General features: G+C 43.0%; 1 protein-coding gene across 1 annotated transcript; it reads right to left on the bottom strand.

Annotated features, from left to right (window-relative positions):
* Window positions 1–5491: 5491 nt before the first annotated feature.
* SNTN (sentan, cilia apical structure protein) lies at window positions 5492–11633 on the bottom strand. Its single transcript, XM_063123425.1, has 4 exons — window positions 11521–11633; window positions 9516–9550; window positions 6603–6742; window positions 5492–5650 (listed from the first exon to the last, which is right to left on the bottom strand). Exons 1-4 carry the CDS (start codon window positions 11631–11633, stop codon window positions 5492–5494), a joined length of 447 nt encoding a protein of 148 aa, XP_062979495.1.
* Between the last annotated feature and the right edge of the window lie 10113 nt (window positions 11634–21746).

Raw genomic sequence — 21746 nt, forward strand, 5'->3', positions numbered from 1 at the left:
AGGCAAAGTTTTGCAGTGAGACTCATTTACTTTGACACTTGTTTGCTACTGATTTTGTGAGTGTGTGTGGCTGGCAAGCTGCCAGCTTCCTCTCCTCCTTGTCATGTGCTTTCTGAGACTTCCTTCAGCTTTGTTGCAAAGGCAAAAAAACTAAGTAACAGAAACAACCACACATATTTTGAAATAAAGCACATGCCTGGACTTGCAGTTGCTCGAGGCAGAAATCTCTACTGCCCACACGCAGAGCTACAGAGACCAACACACTCACAGAATACGGGTGATTAGGTCGCACGTAGCCATGCTGGTCTCTCAAAGAAGAAACAGAGTGAATTGAGACTATAACTTGGATTGAACTGATTAACCTTCAAATCCTACCTCTAACCAGTTAATTTTTAGGAACAAAGCTGCTAGGGGTTAAAGCTTGCATAGCTTCCTTGGCCCTTGATATAGAACCCTCTTTCCTAATACCATCAGTGCAGAGGGAGATGCACTCTGAACATGTTCAGGAGTGCTCTTCTGTATTGTTATTGCCAAATTGTCAGACAAGCTGTGTCATCATCTGGCACAGTTTTCCTGGAATAGGAAGACAATCCCCAACATTACACAACACCATGAATTTAACTGGAATTGCCACTCTGCTCTTGAATAGCACTGAAGATAGAAACATTTTATAGTCTGGGGAGGTTATGATAATGTTTTATGTGCCTCCCCAGCCCCTGCTGCTCTTCAGTTTTCCCCGTTGTTTTGCCCCAGGGAGTTTGTCTATGTCTCAGGGTGTCGCTTTGCTGCTTGGTTCCCACAAAACCCCACAGCATCGCAGCTTTGGCTTGACGGCAGGAGTGAGCATGGGCTAACCGGATGGAAAAACCACAGCGCTGGTGGTCATTCAGCTTGTCAAGACTGCCCTCTGCCCTGACTTCCCATGCTTACGCAGACCTACCACCGGGGCCACCACAGACAGACAAAGGAAAGAATGTGGTGACCTTGGAGCAACTTAAAAAATCATGGCAAATCCAACACCGTGAAAAAGCGCAGTTTCGTAGGGAGAAGCCCAGTATGGCTGCATGTTGGCCGCTGTATTATATAAACAACACAGCGCCACTGCACAGCTAGAATGGTCTAAACAAGGCATATAGACAAGCCCCTGTTTGCTCTAAGCCATTGGTTTTCGACTGACAGGCCAAGACTAGGGTGGCCAAATGCAGAAGATAGGGCTCCTGCAGCTTTAATAGTTGTGTAGAAGAGTATAGCAGGTATAGCTTGGCTTGGACCAGCAAGTGTTCAGCAGGCGCTTGCCTGTTTGCTAAAATCATGCTCTTCTCCCTTCTGTGTCAATGGTAGCCACCATTGAGGCAGGAAGGGGATGTGTGCGATTTCGGTGTGCAAGTGGGTGCCTGCCAAACACTGACTGGGGCCTCGTGGGCACTCAGCCGGGGGTCCGCGCTCATTTCAGAAGTGCCCAGCTGGGTCCAGGGGGGCTGATATGGGGGCGGGCTGGATGCCAGGACCCAGTTGGGTGCTTGCAGCATCCCTACAAACAACATATGGGGATAACAAGGTTGATCAACAGCCAGGTTCAATTTTCCTCTGAGCCTTGGAGTTCAATTGGAAATCTGACTCCAGTCACCTTCTCTCAACCTGTCTTACCTCACAGGGTTGTTGTGCTGATAGTGAAAAGGGTGGTGCTGATGGTGTACATTACCTGGAGTTTCTTGGAGGAAGGAAGGGATAAAAATGCAATCAATCCAATGTGTTATACTTCTGGGAAGAGCTGAGGCAACGAAGAGATGATAAGTCCCGGTTGCCACAGCACAATAATAGCTCTCATGCCAGTGAGCTAAATCTGTCCTTTAAACCCATATATTTTACTCCTTCGTTAGCATCAAAGGTCGCCAGTGAATGGGCTAATTTCTCCCCATTTCTCTTTCTTCTTGCGTAAAGAAAATAAGTGCATGCCAAGGCCCAAGGCCCACCCATCCGCCTCCTCTTCCCCAGGCAATGGAGAGAAAATGAAGGGGTTGGAACACTTGTAGTAGCATTGATACCTTAATAGCCTTTGTAGGGCATTTTCCTCCCAACTAATTAGTTTTGCCTCTAAAAATGAATTGTTTTAGCACAGAGGACAGGGGTTTGCGAAAGTGCATTGTTTATTTTTACACAAGCTTTATGTCCATGCTCTTGTTCTCCCAAAGACTTGTTTGCACTGTGTTCCCCCTTTTTTGTGTGTATGGTTGCCAAGGATTATTACACCCTTCTCTTTCAAAACTTTGACACACTGAAAGAAGTTGCAGCTGCTGCAACGCTTGCCCCATTGCTGTTTCAGTGCCTTTGATGACCTCCCTGCTTTATCTGCTTCAGCAAATAGGAGCTGAGATGCTTCCAGTGATGCTACCAATTGAAAGGCATTGTGTAGCTATTTCGTATTTTCCTCCTTAACATTTTTTTTCAGTTAGTAAGAAAAAATATGGAAGAAGGGGTGGGAAAAAAAACAAGAGAGTTACAAATGGAAGACAACATTGCCTGGAACCCACATAATATTCAGTGGGCTTCTTTAGGGGAAATCACATTGCCTTACCTGGGCTTTGCTTCCTGCTTCTCTTACACAATTGTAATAGGCTGCATTACATGGATGGAGAGGGGAAACCACGCAGTCTCTAATTGAAAACTTCCCTCCCTCATAGCCTTTAATAGAACAGCACCCTCTAGTAGGTTCTTTGTAGCACAACTTCAGTTGCACAAAGTAGGAAAACTTGTGGTATTTCAAAGGAATCAGAATATCCAGGGTTTTTTTTAGCACTGAATTATTGGGGGAGACATGCAGGAGGTTGATGACATCATCAAAAGGACACACAAATGTCTGTGAGTGGCCAGTTATGAGCATGCCTTATTTTATTTGTGTGAAGTAGCCCTGTGAATCAGGCAGGGCAATGGCTCAATAAAGCCTAGTCTGGAAGCACCCCTTATTTCTCCCCACAACAGGCAGAAAAGGAACCTGGCAGGGGTGCAGGCAGAATCATTGGCTGGGAAACACATCAGCTGAATTCTCTCAGGACCTCGGAGCTTTTAAAAAGATAGGCTACTTCTTTTGAGGGAAACTCAATTATTATGCAAATACATCTGAGTAGTGGTCCTCATCATGGTGGTGGCATTTCTCTCTAAGATCTTAATTAACCTTGAATCTTTGTTGCTAAATCTTTTTCAGGTGTTCTTTGGTGAGCTTACATGCACTGGTGGTGTGAATCAGAAGGCAGGGTATTCAGTGATCTGCCCCACCCCAGTCAACCTCCAAATATTTTTTAAAAAAATATAAAACCTGAGAGTCCATGCTCTGGGAATGAGCAGTTCTGCTCATTTCTAGGGTTCCTCTAAGTCCTTATTGCAGTGGGTCCCACTGGTGCAACAGAATGAATGGAAGCCCAGCGGCAGTACTGGACACTGCCCAATGAGATTTAGTCTGTAATTCTAAATGCACTTCCTAGGATAGGGTGGAATTTTTTTCCAAGTAAACATGCAAAAACCTGTAGCATTAGTTCCTGAACAGTGTGCTTAGAACTGCAGACTCACAGCAGGATCACATCCATTTTTCTTCAGAAATCCCAGTGTAATTGATGGGGTTTACCTCGAAGTTAATATACTCTGAAATGCAGCCTTAAAAAATTGTATGGGGCTGCTTCGGAGCTGTCAAACTCAAAATCGGACAATTGAATAAATAACATCCAGCTCTTAATGAAATGTTCTCCACTACTTCTTGTTCAACACAAAATAGCTTAGTCTGTACCAATTTTCAGGACGCCTGAAGGGAAAGGACTTTTTAGTGTACTTTATTTTGTCATTTTGCAATTTTTAACATCCATCTTTTTCTTTATTATATTATTATTACTATTACCACTATTATTATTTTCTTTGCTTATTATTATGGAGCATACACATCTATTTAAAGAATAAAAAGTATATCTGATAGTGGAATGGTCAGATCAAATGAGTTATGATGTTAACCTAATAAGACAATATTTAATTGCAGCAAACCAAGCCCTTGATGTCAACCATAGCTACTTTTCAGTACATTTTGCTGCATCATAACTTACTCAATGTATATACCAAAGAGACAGCTATGCTACTTCAATATTATGAAACTAATCCTTTCTCAAGCCTGGTTCAGACACTCACCGAGCTGGAGTTCTTGTTCATGTAATGGAGGAGTGGCTACACACACACATCCCTCCCTCCTGTGTGTACAATACAATCTGTAATGAAGGCGCTATGTGCCAGTAACCTAACCTACATGACAATGCAGGTGCAGTTTAGTGAAAACAGGATAACAATGTGTATCTGGATAGGAACCACCTGATTCAGGGCTAGGCAACACACGGCATGTAGACCACATGTGGCTCCCTGGCCTTTTTTTGCCCCTCCCCCTCCATGCCACCAAATTTCAGCTGCAAATTTCGTGGCGTCACTGGCGTGGCAGGGAGACCGGTGTGGAGCCCCCAACCTCTGAAAGATGCACATTTCCATCCCACCTATCTCTTCGTATGGATGGGAAGATTTATTTCCATAAGGTACCTGCGATTAACACACACACAGCTTTCTCTTCCAGATTACTAGACTTGGGCAACACTTTTATTGTGCATGAAGGATTGGGCCCAGTACCTGGCTTTTTCCACACTGTTTAGTCCATTATGAAGGAATGTCATATTTCTTACAGCCCAAACCTATGCATGATTACTCAAAAGTAAGTCCCACTGAGTTTAATGGTACTTATTCTTAGGTAAGAGTGCATAGAATTCCTGTTTTAGGCAACCCGGTGGATGCTTGCTTGAGATGAAGTAAGGAAGCAATCCTATGGCCCCTAAACAGAGTGTGAGGGGCCATAGGATAGTTCGGATTCCAAGCTCTGAGGTCAGAGCCAGTGCTCTGACCTCGGAGGGGGAACGGCGGGCCGACTCCCCCTGCCCCTCTCTGGTGTGGAAAAAACCTTGCTGGCTGGTGGAGAACTCAACCTCGGATGTGGGGGAAAGGGGGTGTTGGGGGGAGGAGACTAGAGAGGCCAGGACACCAGCTATCCTGAGCATCTGCTAGCCTCTTTCCCTCATCCTCCAAAACACCTTTGCTAAACAGGCAAAAAACCCATTTAGCAAAAAATGCAAGACGAGGGGTGGGGGATGGAGAGGTGAAGATGACCTCTGCCACTCCTGCTGGTCCTCCCACCCCCACATAGGATGATTGTAAGCCTCCAAGTTTGGGTATTTAGGATTATCAAGGGCACAATCCTTAACCTCTCATCTGATCTTTGATATTTAGATTTCAGCCCAAAGGCAAATCCTAATTCTAGCTTTTTGTCCTGCTAGCTCCTAAAGAATGCACTAATTCATAATTCTACTGAAGATACCAATGACCCATTTTCAGTTCTGAAATTTCCCCTAAAAGTTATATTCCCCCCTAGTTTTTTTTTTTTTTAAACCCATTTATCAGTTCTCTTCAACCTTCTTAATCATTTAGTTTTTTTCACATTTCGGATCTCTTGCCAGAGGTCAGACATCAGGGTGAGGCTAAGCATCTGAACCATGAAATCTTCAAAGTCGATTCGGTCATTCTTGTCCTCGTCAAGAGCAGAAATTATTTCCTGGTATTTTGGCTTTGTTTCTTGGCCCTGCAAAAGAACGTGAATCATTTTGTGGCAAAATACCAAAAAAACAACTGTCATCACTGCTATGAGAGCCACATACCCGTAAAACATGCTTCCTAGGAAGGCTGCAGAATTAGGGGGCCAGGAAAGGATGGGTTCTGATTTAGCTTTAAAAAGCCCTTTTGCCTGCACACACGGCCACATGTGCTCCTTTGAACCAGCCGTGATTATCCCAAGAAGCCTCTAATTAACCAGAGTATCCCATTTCATCCAAACTGGGAAATTATGAATACCAGCTTCAGAACAAGCCAGGACATTTTAAAGCAAACCATAGTTTAGGATCCTGGCTTGAAACTGGTAGCCCTGGTTTCCCAGTTCAGATAAAATGGGAAAGTATTTTATTTGGAGACTTCCTGGGGGATGGGGGATGCTCTAAGAACGGGCTCTAGGGTTCCTGCCATGGAAGCCTCATTCCTAGAGCATCCTCAGAGCATCATAGAGGAGTGGGCAAGAACCCCCACCACCCTGCCTCCCGGGTGCAGGAACCATAGAACCTGTTCCTACAGTGGGTTTTGTTTTGTTCCCTCCTTTTTCCGAAAGCAGCAGATGCTGGGGGTTTGGGCCCCCTACATTTTTTTTTTTTTTTTGCACCCCTGTCCTAAAGGAAGAGAGGGACAGGGGAGTCTAAAATTTTGGCTTTAATTTAGGAGACAGTACTCATAGAAGTTTTGCTCTTAGATTATTTTCATTCAAGGTGCCTACTTTGAATATTACACACACACACACACACACACACACACACACACACACACACCTCAGAAATGGTACCCTGGCTGATTAGAATTTTCCTTCTTTGGATATTTAAAGGGAGGTTTTAGGTTAGAACCCTTTCAGGTCTCTGGTTCTATGAAATGTCAGAGAAGGATCCTTTTCAGGACTACGAGACCTCAAGACAAACTCACTTCAATCCTCTTACCTGCATAAAATGCATAAATTGAGTTTGGAGCAGCTTTTTCGCTTCAGATTTGCTAAGTTTGCCATCGGTGCCTGCAGCGTTATCATAAACCAAGGCTACTGTTGCAATAGCTTTCTCTAGATCAGTGCCTTTTCCTAGAGCTGAAGGGGGAAAGAACATGTGTAGGATAACAAAAGCAGTTTTCTAGAAGCAACAGAGCTCAGAATCCACAAGAGTACATCATTCTTGGCCGGATCTACACTAGTCTTATAACGTTGCTAGTGTCCCTTTCTAACGTGGTTCTCTGTATCGGTTCTCTGTATCACGGGACACACTAGCGTGACTTACGTTTCGATGCAACGGAACTTCAGGGCACATTGTTCAATCCTTCCATTGTTCTCCCTCTTCTGTGAGAGCTGCTGGGTTTGCTCCGCCCACTGCCTGCCTCATTCCTAGCCAGCAGGGCAGGGCAATAGTCATAAGCACACACAAACCTCCTCCCAAAACATCTTAATGTTTGGGAATTGCCTGAATGCATAGGAGCCAGCCAATTTGCTGAAGCTAAGCAGGGCTGGGTCTGGTCAGAGCTTGGATGGGAGACCAAATTGAAAAGTTTTAGCAACAACCCCATTTAAGCCCCGCTGGTCATGAGTTTTGGACTTTGGACCCTTGTTAATTTTCCTGCACGGAGCTACAGCGATCCTTTGAGCGCTCCTCAGCTCCTTTGCAAAGAGGGGGGAAATGTTAAAAAAAATCATAAAAAATCAACCAATGACCCAATTTGATTCAAATTTGGTATTTGAATTACTGTGCCAATTTTGGTGTCTTTATCTATAAAGCTTACACAGATGTAAGCATTTGTGTAAAATCCTGCTCCTGTGCCCACAGCAGCGGCTTGGGCGAATCTTTTGCAAAAGGAGCACAATTAAGGCTGGATGCATGGGACTACTTCACAATCAAAGCAGATTCTAAGGTGGAAAACTTCTGAGTCCTTTGCATGCAATTGTCAGTGATTGCACAGTATAATGCTGGTGTGATTTATCTGCTGTAGCAGATAAGATAGCAAACGGGGCGAAGGAAGGAGAACAGGAAGTGGGCGGAGCAAACCCAGCAGCTCTGAGAAAGGGAGAGGAAAATTACCGGTAGAACAAGGCACATGAATCTGTAGCCACGCTGGAATTAAGAAATAGAACCTGTAAGTACAACTCATTTACAGCGTTGGAGACCCAGGGTCACATGACGCTCTGCGTCACAGTAACCCATTCAAAACATTAGAATAACATCAGTGTAGATTCCCACCTGGACTTCCAGCAAGAAAGGACTTCACCCTACATGCATGTAGGTGCGCGGGAAGGAGCTGGAGAAGAGCAGGTTGCAGGATTTGAGGTGAGGCCCACAGCATTCTGTGAATGGCCTGATAGGTTGCAGTGTGCCCAGAACACTAACAGGTATGCTCAGTGCCAGAACAATTTTATGCACACTAAAAGAGGCTTATGATTCAGGCCAATGTGAAGCCTGAGAGGAAGAGATGCCACCCTTTGGTTCCATAATTATTGCCATTTGGATGGGGTCAGGGGGGTGAAGTCAGAGCAGGACACGAGCTGATGGTGATGGTGGGAACTCTGAAAGAATTAGGAAAGTAAAGGGTGGAAACTGGGTAGAATCTAATGCTGGGGTCTCTTGGTGTCCAACTGCCTCCCTGTTTTTTATTTCATTTTTAAAGATTTTTTGGGGGGGAAACCACACTTGTTTTTTAAACTGGGAGGCTGGCATGCTGCACAGCAAAGGGCTGCCCTTCAGTACCATCTTTATATGGGTTCAAAATAGGAGTTTTGTGCTTTGGAGTACACGCCTCCCCTTTGCCTTGTACTTGGGATTTTTGGTTACTTTTCTTTTTGTCTCACAAGCTTGACTTCTGGAAACGAGTCTTTCGTAACTGGCTGTGCCCACCATGACAGCCATTTTATGAATGGGCAAGCCCTGCCCCATAACAGCCATGATTTTTCTCAAAATTTCAAATCTGTCCAAAAAACACTGGGGACCCCTGATCTAATGGATCATGTGCAGATCTCTGATCTGACAAGCACCGTAAAGGAGGAAGGTCAAGAGTAAAGGAAAAGATTGTTCTCATGTGCCAGTGTCCTTGAATTCAAGACATTGCCTTGAATTCATTTTCAATGACAGGCTCTTGTATCATTCCTTAATTGTGTGATTCCTTGTATTGTACCTGCAGCTTCCTTCTTTTGCACTCATACTGGGCTGTTTACAAAAAGTTCCTGCAAGTTAGGGGGCAGGGATAACACATCAGAGAGAAAGTATCAAGATCACCTCTCTGTCCATTGTACTATTTTTCTACTTGCATGCAGTTTTTCACATAGAAGAATAATGAAGAATGGGATCCACCACCTACAGACTAAACTGGTATGGTCCACTCTACCACCTCCTGCTGCTGCAGGTATAGCCCAGGTCTAAACAATTCAACATTGCCTGAAGAACAGAGCAGCCTCTCATCCAAGTCTACTGCTTATTCTGGGCTTCTTGCCTCCTGGGATTCCCCTACTCATAACTCCTGTGGATAAATTCCTTGATAACAGCATATGACACAACTCTGACCTTTACTTTTATTTGCTCCCCTTTGGCCTGAGAACTTCATTGTTCTTCTGCCACAAACCCACATGTGTTATGTGTTACAACTTACTCTCTAGTGGAAGCTGCAGATTTGTTGTAATGGTAGAGCACTCAGTTTGAAAAAGGCTTGTGTCCCAGTTGAAGGAAGAGAAGGAGCATTGGAAATAATCAAACTTCTCATGAGTACTGCTGAAATATTTGGCTTTGGGATGACAATGTGTGCTCCGGTGGTGATATTTGAATTACTGCATTTGATTCTGTCCCTAACAAGGAAAATTGAGGAAACAGATGGAGAAGATACCTTACCTTTTATAGAAGCCAGCTGCTTTGATATTGGAATGCTGGAAATTAAACAAATACACAATTACTAGCATGTGTGGGTGGTTAATTTTGCTTGAAATGAATTTTTGTTCTTTGACTGTCATGGGGCATTGATGTGATGTTAATCATGGTGGGAGTTTTTTAATACTGGGGTGATAAATCTCTCATGTATAAAAGCTGCTCTCAAAGAGAGACAAGACTGTTTCACATAATCAGATTCTGCTACATGCAATAATAGAATATCTGTACGTATATCTTTGCATATGTTTATCTAGCCATTGGACACTCATGGCTTCAGATAAGATTTAAATGACTTATTTTGGATAGTTCTGGATTCCTGAGCCTGTTTCTAAAAGTTATTCTGGAACACAGGGTCAATTCCACACAGAGGCAACTCCCTATGCAGTGTTCTATGGATGATGTTGGGACACAACAATAAATAATAGTTTATTGTTATGTAATGAGCACAGTTCTTCCTCCTCTCCACTCCTTCGATGTGGCTGGGAGGATTTCAGAAGTTTTTGCTTCTGCTTTAGACTAGCCACAGCTTAGTGGTCGCAACCCTGGCGACCTGTAGTTAATCTTAATCAGGGTTAGGTGAAGCAAAACAACTTTATGAATTTGTCTTATTTCAACCAACCATAGTTAAGATTAACCAGTTTAGGGCAAGGGCATTGAACCTCTTTTAGTCCAAGGGACGAATTCCATTTTGCAGAAATTGCGTTCCAGTGGTGGTAGTGGTGGGGCAGGACCAAAGGCAAAAGAGGTGAGCCCCAAATGCCATTATATTACTACCAGTAACTAAGCTTTAGGAGATGCATTTAAACTTTGGGAATGGAGGAACAAATCCACAAAATTATTAATGGTTGGGAGAAAATGGGGAGGGATGGGGAAAGGGGGTTGGGTCATCTGGGGACCCTTGAAGCATCAGATTTGACCCCCATTCTGCCCCCCTGCTTTAGGGTTTGACTGCAATCCTAATCTGTGGTTAATTGAAATAGGAATCAAAACTTATAAGCTCCTCCTTGCAGTCAGGGAGCAAACAAGCACAATTTTTTGTAATGATGAACCGTTGCTTATTATTGCCTCTGAAGTGGGATGCTGCCTGTCCCTTTTATAAAACCGAGCCACGGGCAGAGCTATAGTCCCAAGGATGGGGGCTCTGGCTCTTCCATGGATATTCCAGCCCCCTTCATGAATGTTCAGCTTTCATTTTACTAACATTTTTATTTGTTGAAAAATAAGGAAAGTTGTGGAGGCAGTAGTCTACATAAGGGTCTCTAAGAAGTAATACAACCAAATCATCCTAAACACATTAGGCTACTTGTATTTGTGACCTGGATGGTCCCCTCACACAAAATGTCTAGTTGCAGGCTTGATTAGGGCATACCAGAGTGGGGGCAGGATGTAAGAGGCAGAGGTATGTGTCAGACAAGACAGGGTTTGAGGGAAGTTCCAAATTAGAGAGATCCTAATCCAACCTTCCTTGGTCCCTAGTCCCTTTCATCCTTGCCCATATCGAAGTCAAGCTCTCGTCCTGATAGATGCCAGGCCTTTTTAAAGCCTTCTCATCACCCCTTTGGGGGAATGGTCTGATGTAGCATTGTGAAGGAGGCTGTGTGGAATTTACCAGTATTTGGTGGCAGACCAGTAGGAACTCTTAAGTGGCTCCGATATCAGTAAAAACAAAAAAAGTATGGGATACAAATTTGAGCAATATAATACATAATTCATCTATCTATCTATCGAAATGCTCCTGGAAGACTTTCCTGTTCTGCCTCAGGTTTTAACATTTTAATAGAAAGTATGATTACTTTTGTTAAAGTGCTAGAAACTCATTACAGCCCAGACTCCAAGCTGTGAAACCTTTGTCTTTTTCTCTCACGTGGGTGCAAACACACACACACACACACACACTGCAGATCAACCAAAATGGATACTGAATGGGAGTTTTTTTTTGAGACGGAAAGATAACAAGTTTATCGCTTACCGTTTGGACATTTTTGTTGAAGCTGTGTTTGTTCCTTTAGTGGAAGAAGCACCCCCTGGTTGATTTATAGAATATGAATGTTTGTTCCCACTGCTGGATGCACAGCCACACATCTTTCACTACAGCCTGGCCGGTGTTTATGATCTCTAGGCAACTTGAGCGATTGCAAACAGGCAAATGCAAACCTTTGATCTGCGAAGGATGAAGGTGGCACAGCCGGTTTGCCAGCCATATCTATCAATAATGGAAACGCTCCCTGGTCATTGAATTGCTGGTTACATAAATCAATCTGAAGAGAAATACCAACGATCGACCGAAGTACTTGTAGCACGCAAGACTCTGAATGGGAGGGTTTTTTGAGAGGGAAAGATAACGAGTTTATCACTTACATTACGCTGGAAGTGCTTTTGAGTCTCTCTTGCATGTTTTGGGTGCTCTTGGGAATGTTATTGTCAGGCAAGAAAATGTGATATGCCAGGGAAGACTTTTATTATTACTTTTAAATAGTACATTCCAGTCAATGTAAATATTACATTTGGGTTTCAGACCTGGGAAATCCATAAAGCATTTTTAGGCTGGATTCCTAAACACACTTACCTGGGTGTAGGTCCCATTGAACTCAGGGAAATGTAGGATTGCAGTCTTAGCGACATGTTTGGAAACCTCTTCAGAGGAATTAAGCTGGATTGTGTGTCTGAGGTGGCACAATCCTGTACAGACGATGGCATCTGTTGTTTCTAACTTCATGTGTACCTTGTAGTGCTGGTTGTAAGAATAGGGACGATAATTACCTTATAGCGACCAATTCTAGAAGAGTAGCTGCGTTCATCTGTGGCAGCAACTTAAAAGACTGACTGACAAACTTACTATAGCAAAAAGCTTTTCTGCATCTTGTCAGGCGCAAGTTAAAGAAAGCTTATGTCACACCACAATTCATCTGATAGTCTTTCAGGTCACCTCATACGGTTGCTGTGGTAATACATTTTCACTTTAAAAGTGTGATGGAACTGATTAACAATAGCATCTCACACAAAACACATAAATATATGTCTTAGCACAACTAGAAAAACAGTAGCCTGATTTTCTTTTCTTTTTTTTTGACCTGGGAGGAACTTTGTAAATAAAGTAAATGAGTTTACTAAATTGGCTTATTATTCCAGCCTATATGGAAATAAGATTGGGACTAATAGACATGGTAGATGGTTATTTCATCGTGCAAGGTAATGAAACTGCCACTGCATGTTGTTTCCTCCTGCTAATTCACCAGTTGCTGTTCACACTGTATTTTCAAGCTTTCCTGCATAATCATATGGGCTAGAATCTTCTTTTTCTTAAAATCAAAGTTGATATTCTCTGAATACCACATCCCTGTGGCAGGCACTAGATCTCACAATGAAATCCCAGACATTCAGGATTCATATTGCTCTACTATGATGTGTTCTGTATTTTTGTTGAAGTGGCTGGGTTTCTGCGCTTTCAGATATATCACTTGCAGATAATAGTTCAAAGATTGGTCTTATGAACTAGAATATCTCCTTTGAACTTTGTTATTTATCAATGAGACTGGTGATATTTGAAACTGTTATCTAAGATATGAACCTGTCATAAAATTTTGGTGGAGAAGCCCTTTAATTTTATGAAATAGTCTGTTTCAGCTTGTGCTGTAATAAATGTGTTAGCTTTTAAGATGCCACAAGACTCTGCTTTTGCTCAACAGGAGTATATTACATATGTTGTAATCAAAGAACCATAGAATAGTAGAGTTAGAAGGGGCCTATAAAGCCATTGAGTCCAACCCCCTGCTCAATGCAAGAATCCACCTTAAAGGGTCCCTGACAGTTGTCTAGCTGCCTCTTGAATGCCTCTAGTGCGGGAGAGCCCATGACCATCCTAGGTAATTGATTCCATATTATGGCTATAGAATAACCAGGACAAAGAGTGCTGCAACATTATTCCAGAACCCCAAAAATGAACACACCAAAGGTGCTTGTAAATACCTTTAATATAATTAATTTTTAAACATACAACAGCATTTTTGAGCCCCATGGCTCTTCCTTGGGGAAGTCGATCATTACTAAAATGTGAGTTGTTTTCAATTTTTTTTCCTACCAAATATCTTAATACTGTTTTATAATGCTAACTATAGGCATTGGGTTGTATATCAGCAGTGCCTATAGCCAGCATTTGTTGAAGAGCATTGATATATAAACCCCAACCTACAGTCCGAAGAGGTAGAGTTCTTTTAAAATAATTATTTTTATACTGCTAATCACCAGAAAAGAATAAAAATTAAAATCTAAATACAAAAAGCAAATTAAGCTATGTGAATCAGGTTGGTGATATCTTCCGAATTTGAGTTTATGGTCCAGCCAGGGGGAGTCTATATAATGCCGCCTTTGAAGGGCATCAGATCAAAAGCCTGCTGCATTGCGGCTGCCAGGCTGAATCAATAAAGCTAGGCAGGACAGAAGGGAGTGCAGGTTTTCAGGCCGGAAAAGCCCGCCCCTTGGCTTTCCCATCCCAATAACAACAAAAGACAGAGATAACCCAGAACAAAGGTAAAAGTCGCCATAAATCGGCATTTTGAAAACTCGCAGTTTTGGGAGGGGGGGGAGGAATCCCGATGTGGCTATGAGTTGGCAGCTACATCATTTAAACAACTCAGTGCTACTGTGCAGTCACTACAGGGTTAATAGACCAAATAGACCCCCCCATCTCCTTTATCCAGGTTATGGGACTGCGTGAAAACCATTTGTTCACAGCAACGTACAGTGGTATGCCAAATAATTACATTAATAAAAACAGTTAATGCATCTTTTAAATATATTCTTCTGCTTTTTTAGAATTGCCAATGTATTTTCAGTTTTGTCACTTTTTTGTAAGATAGGCATCTAGAATCATAGAACAGTAGAGTTGGAAGGGGCCTATAAGGCCATTGAGTCCAAGCCCCTGCTCAATGCAGGAATCCACCTTGAAGCATCCCTGACAGATGTCTGTCCGGCTGCCTCTTGAATGCCCCTAGTGTGAGAGAGACCACAACCTCCCTAGGCAATTGGTTCCATTGTCATACTGCTCTAACCATGAGGAAGTTTTTCCTGATGTCCAGCCGGAATCTGGCATCCTGTAACTTGAGCCCATTATTCCGTGTCCTGCACTCTGGGAGGATTGAGAAGAGATCCTGGTCTAAGATTGCTGTCTGATTCAGCTTTATTTTGACTCTGATTGTTACTTTGGTGTTTCTTTGGGCGGCATCTCTTGTTACAGCAGTGCCTTTAGCCCTGCTAACCCATTCTTATAGCCCATGTCACTTTTCCTCAAATTTCTAGCTAATATTTGCTGGGTATTGATAAGTGCCAGTGACAGAATGATCTAGAGCAGTGGTTCTCAACCTACCTAATGCCGCGACCCTTTAATACAGTTCCTCATGTTGTGGTGACCCCCAACCATAACATTATTTTCGTTCTTCTCTACACGATCCATTGTCATGGGATGGTTTGCTAATGAAAATAATACATAACAATAGCTTTAATAATACAAAAGATGATACATGACATAGTTCAGTCAATACAGTTTCCTAAGACCATCGGAAATATGTGTTTTCCGATGGTCTTAGGCGACCCCTGTGAAAGGGTCGTTCGACCCCCAAAGGGGTCCCGACCCACAGGTTGAGAACCGCTGATCTAGAGTGACACTTTATGTAACGTTATAACATACAAAGAAGATTGCAACAGATGGCCAAAAGAATTAAATTGTTTCCCTCATCCAGTGGACGTGAAATTATTACTGATGCTAAAGTGAATATAGATGTTTGCCACATTTACTCTTTGATTTGTTGTTTTTTTAAAAAAAGATGGTCTGTTATTTCATCCCCCCTTCATCTTTAACATTATTCAAACAATTCACTCCTCCCCCTGCCCCTTCCCTTTTGGAAATGTTTAAGCTTTCTTAGATTTCTGTGCCTTCTTTAGGGAAGGCTTATGAATAAAAGAGAGCCTGCAATTGCAATGCCACTGCCAAAATACATGTAATCCATGCTCATTATCCCTTCAATTAACACAGTTAAATTACACAGAAATTTATCTGCTCTCTGCTTGAAAACTAGAGAAAACCTTGACATACTGTGAGTAATAATCCAGATTTTCCCATCAGCTGAACCCTGCAATGAGGAACAGAATGCTTTAGATCTGGGTCAGAGTTATAATGCAACAAACTGTCTGTGAGTTGCATATACCTCCAGGCTGCATGTGTCCCTAGTCTTTGTTGCAGCCCCAGATACAGGGCTGAATTTGCCGCCAAAATTTGGTGGTGCGTTAGTGGCAAGAAAGCCACATTTTCTTTTAAAACAAGGCACAGGGGGAGCACACACCTGTGTTTAAAGCTAAATCACATTCCCAGAAGCCCAATTTTGCTTTAAAATAAAACATATGCTCCCCACATGCTCTGTTTTAAAGGGGAAATATTGAGGGGGGGGGGGTTTGTGCCAAATTTTCCACAGCATATTCCACAGTGGCAACCATTTTGGTGTCTGTCTGTATGTACCTCCCGGCCAGTTCTAGGGTGGTGAAGCAAATGGCCCTCGGATTCCCAGAACCTCTTCACCCCTGTGTCAGTTGGAATGTTTGAGTATTTCGCTAAGATCTAAATAATTGTTTGAAAACTGGGTCATGAAGCCTCATAATAGAAGCCTGCATTCTCCTAAGACTCAAGAATTCAGTTGGGGAAGGGCCAATTCAAGCACAGAAACTAATGGGTACATATTATGTTATTTTACCTCATATAAGGTTAAGAGCGTATTGTGTAAGTACTACTCTTCTCCATACAATTTTTCCATTTTCAACATAAGAACATAGAATGAGACATGAGGGATCAGACCAAGGGTCCATCTTGTCCAGCCGTCTGTTCACACCGTGGCCAACCAGCTGTCGACCCACAAGCAGGACACAATGCAACAGCACCCTCTCACACATGTTCGCCAGCAACTGGTGTATATAAGCTTACTGCCTCTGATACTGGAGGAGGCACATAACCACCAGGACTAGTAGCCATTGATAGCCTTCTCCTCCAGGAATTTATCCAACCACCTTTAAAAGCCATGCAAATTGGTAGACATCACCACATCTTGTGGTACTGAATTCCATAGTTTAACTATCTTGCGTGTTTATTTCAGAGGGTTAGCTGTTTTATCTGTTGCAGTAAAACCAACAAAGATTCTTGTGACACCTTAACAACTAACAAATAGTTCAACAAACAGGGTGCTAGAATTGTGTTTAGCCAGTAGGTCTGAACAGCAAGAGTCGGGAATGGTTTGGGTGTGGTAAACTCTGCTTAGAATCCATTATGCCCTTCAACTGACAACACTCTTTGTGTAATTTTGACAGTTAAATTGAGCTCTGTGGGTCACTAATGATTAAAATACTAATCACTGTTTCTGAAGATAAAGCAGATAAAATGTCTCTTTGAGGAAGTATTATAATTGGTCTCTGACTGTGGGGCACACTTCAGTTCTAGACATGTTTCAGAAATAGATGACCATGCTGAAAGTAAAAAAGCTATTTTTGAATTGCAAGTTACCTCAGGGATAATTGTTATAGGTTTACTACATTGAAGCCTGGGACAAGCAGTGAGGTGGCCAAAAAGAGACAGCAAAGAATTCCAAAAGGGGGCTGGGGGAATAAGCACTAAAATGCTAAATTCAGTTCAGTCTAACCAAGTGTAAAGTGATGCGCATTGGGACAAAAAATCCTAACTTCACATGTACGCTGATGGGTTCTGAGCTGACTGTGACTGATCCGGAAAGGGAGCCGTGGTGGATAGCTCAATGAAAATGTAGACTTGGTGTGGGGCTGCTGTGAAAAAGGGGATCATTAGGGAAAGAACTGAAAACAACCCTGTCGCACCATAATGCTTTTATACAAATCTCTGGTGCAAATCTATGGTGTGACAAGAGCTGTGACCAGTTATTACAGAGCTGTGAAAGGTTCAGTCACTAGGGCACGTAAGTAGAAGCATGCTATTGCCTGCTCGTTACTTTTCTATAGGCATCTGGTTGGCCGCTGTGTGAACAGAATGGTGGATTAGGTAGGTCTTTGGTCTGATACAGGGCTCTTCTTCTGTTCTTAATGTTAGTTTGGTCCTAAGTGAACAATCACTAGGTGTTACCCTTGAGCAGGTCAGCACTGGAAGAGCATTTGTATTTTACCGTTTATTGTTGTTCCCTGCCTCGATCAAAATGGAGAGGCAGGTAATAAATAATAATAAATAATAATAATAATAATAATAATTAATAAGTAGAGCGCTAGAAAACTTAAGGATGCATGGATTAACCAGGTTTGGTTGACCTACGGCAAATTAATACATCAGCCTCTTAATAAACACATGTAATCCCCTCAGCATTACCAGGCCCCAGGGGAGGAGGAAGCAGTCCTGCCTGAGCAGACAAATGACTGCTCAAGGATGGGTGAGCAGTCTACAGACCTTAGTTGCAATCTGCAGCCTTTAGGCACAGGGACCTCCCCCCTGCGACAAAGGCGTCAGACAATTATGGCATGAGTTTAGTTGCTCACAGGATGTTTCAACAACAACTATCCTTCTTGTTTCTGACAAGACGTTCAATACATCACAACTTTTCTATGAAACCTTTTAGGTCTTGAAGCTAGTTAAGGTGTAAATGGCCTCAGAAGAAACTGTATTAATTTTGACTTCCTCTAGCAAGGCACTTGATTTACCCAAGCTGCTTTATTAACCTATTCCTTGTCTGCAAGCATATTTGGAAAAGAAAATCAATGAAAACGATTAAGAATTTAGAATGTCATGCGAGGAAAAGGTGAAAAATGAGTAAATTTTTGGCAAGGGAAGGCAGGGAAAGGGAGGCATGGTGCATTTTCAGAAATATAAAAGGCTGTCATAAAAGTGGGAGAATGTTAACCAAGGGCTTCAAGGAGCAGCCATGCAGCCGTGATTTCACACTGAAGCAATATAAATGTAGCTATATTTGAAGAACACTTCACAACTGGCAAAACAGGCTACTAGAACAAGGTGTCTTTACTGGAAAGAATTCACAGCCTTGATTTGTGAGGTGTGGTGAACTTCAGGGAATCCTGTTGCTCCAAGCAGGTGAAAATAGAAACCTGCAAAGTCCCTTCCAACCGCTTAATCCTGTATGGTGCACTTCCTTAGCTTCAGTTCTCTGTGTTGTCTGTATGATATGGATTGTTCAGTAGCGCATGTATGGATAAATATAGTAGGGGTGTGCATGGACCCCCCGCTCCGCCCCGCGGGCTGATCCGAAAATTTTGGATCGGCCCGCTCTGCTCCGCGCCGCTCCGCCCATACTCCGCTCCTCTTTGCCGCGGAGCTCCAGCTCCGGATCGGAGCTCCGCAGTGGAGGGGAGTGGCGCCAGGTAAGGCCGGGAGAGGAGGGCGGGGGGTTTACCGGGCCCTGCCGCTGTCGCCACCCATGCGGTGACGGTGGCAGAGCCCAGTAAGGAACCAAGGGGGAGGGGGGCCTTACCTGCCCCCGTCCGCGGTCTGTCGGCTTCTTCAATTGAGCCCGCGGTTCAACCAGGAAGTCTGGCCCGCAAGTGCGGCCTAGGCTTCCTGGTTGAACCGCAGGCTCAATTGAAGAAGCCGACGGACCGAGGACGGAGGCAGGTAAGGGAGAGGAGGGCAGGGGGGGTTACCGGGCCCTGCTGCTGTCACCGCATGGGCGACAGCGACAGCGGCAGGGCCCGGTAAATCCCACTTACCTTTCCGGCGGAGCTCCGGATCGAGGCGAAGGATCCACCTTCACCTCGATCCTCTTCGCCACGCTCTGCCAGCCCCCCAATCCTCTTCGCCTCCGCCTTAAGGGGAGGCAAAGCACCCCACTCCGCTTCTAATTCGCCGGTCCGATTAGAAGCGGAGCACATCCCTAAAATATAGACTAGATAATTTACATGCATCTATTATGTCGTTGAATGTGCCAGCTTGTAATGGATGTCAGTTAATCAAGTTAACCGCAGAAACCCATACATGTTTACTCAGATGTAAGTCTCATTGAGTTCAATAGGGCCTATTCCCAGGTACATGAGTATAAGATTAGCCTATAAGTCCTAGGTGGATCTGATTGCAGACAGAGTCATAGGGCCAACTGATATTTTTGAAGGGTGGGGGAATATATATATATATATATATATATATATATATATATATATATATTTTCTTTCAGGGATCCATGACTGGTGACAACTCCTTGTTGCTTCTATACTGAGTGGCAACATGGGTTGCCTTTATGTGTCATGTGTGAAATGGCCCTTTGTAGGATCAATGAAATAGTGAGCAAAATTTTTAAAAGTAACCTGTATAGTTTCATATCCAACATTTAAAAACTGACATGATTTTGAGAGACAGATCTCTGCATGTGGTAAAGAGAAGTCAGATGTAATGGATGTTTCATGCAACTGCTTTTCATCAATATATCAGAGGCCCCTGCTAACAATAATTCAGTTCCACAAAGTAATGCAACCAATATGTTGTAATTTTGGACACATAAATTTAGGAAATAACAAGAGGGTGGAGGGTAAGTGGAACCTGCTGATAAAATAACGATTATGGGTTGGATCCAAGATCTGCCTTTCTTGAGAAGGAAGGTCTCCACTTACAGAAGATCCCTCTGCCTGATATTTTGGGTTCACCCTCCCCACCATGTCACAGCTCACCCTATTCAGCAGTGTCTCCTGACTCTCTTGTATTTTCAGGGGGCTGGGGGGGATGCCATGGTGAGCTGGGGGTGGGGTGGGGAGTCCACTTCCACTGGTACAGTTAAATCTGAAGCTTAAATCTGGATCCAACCCTGTGAGAATTAACTACTGGTAAATAGGTAAATGACCTGTAATTCTGAATGCATATGATAAATATTCAATTTAGTAAGCGATAAATATTCAATTTAGTAAGAGATAAATTTTTGTGAACTGCCCAGAGAGCTCCAGCTATTGGGCGATATAGAAATGTAATAAATAAATAAATAAATAAATAAAATAGCTATCAATTCTGAAAAGAGTATTAGGGCTGCAGCCCTATGTGTGCTTACTCTGGGAGTGATCTCCACTGAACACAGCATGAACTGCTGTTGAGTAAACATGCTTAGGATTGCAATGAAATATAATTACTGAGCAATCCTGCTGCTTGCCTACCTCTCCAGCACATTCAAAGGTGGATGAACAGCCACATCCTAAGTGGAAGTGAGGAGTGGCATTTTTCTCCATTGAGCTGATCCAGGATATGCCGGTCTGTTTGTTTGTTTGAACTATTTTCTTCCCATTGCAAATTTGCAACCTATGGAAGGGCCAGGTAAGAAGATATGTGCTGGAAAGATCTATACCCATATATATGAAATCAAAGGATAAGTCTAGCCAAGACACAGAGCTGCAGAGGAACAAGGTGGAATGTTCTCTGAAAAAAATCTCAAGTAGTGTAAAAACAGTGTTCTCTTGAATTCTTGGTAACACTAAGAACTACATTGTGTAAAAGTTGAGAATTCCTGTACCTTTTTTGCAAGAGGGAAGGTTTATCACACTTTCTGATTATGATGTATTCAGAGAACTACTACAAAGCTAGCAGCCCAGATTAAAAAATAGCCTATGAATCATGCTTTTCATCATAGGCTATTTTCAGGGCTGCTTTGCCCATATGGCAACTGCCGAAGTGTTGGGCTTGCAGAAGACCATAAACTGCCAACTGCTCAACACCCCTTCTATCTGTTCCTACTACTTTTTTTCAACCACGCTGCCTTCACCATCCGTTTTCCTACTATGCCAACCATTTCCCTACCGTGTTCTTTTCTGCATGAATGTTATTTCCTGGGTGTGTGTTTTTTTAACACTTTTGTATATACTTCCTGGAAAGTACATTTCATATGTGAGGTCAGACAGCCTATCAACTCAGGTTTCAAGATAACCATGAGCAAGAATGGATACAGGAGATCTATATAAAACTTTCAGATGTCATGCCTTCATGCCTGGCCTCTGGGCTTCCTGAAGGCATCTGCTTGGCCACTGTATGAAATAAGATGCTGGGCAAGATGGATCTTCTTTAGTCTGATCCTGCAGGGCTTTTCTAGTGTCTTATGCCTTGAAACGAGGACACTACACTCTTTTCAGCACAATAGATAGTAGCTTAAACAAGGGATTTTGAAACAATTTTGACCGTTGCTAAACCTGTGTACGGAATGCTTTGTACAATGCAAATGT

This window comes from Elgaria multicarinata, chromosome 3, assembly GCF_023053635.1.
Source record: "Elgaria multicarinata webbii isolate HBS135686 ecotype San Diego chromosome 3, rElgMul1.1.pri, whole genome shotgun sequence".
NCBI classification, from domain to species: domain Eukaryota; kingdom Metazoa; phylum Chordata; class Lepidosauria; order Squamata; family Anguidae; genus Elgaria; species Elgaria multicarinata.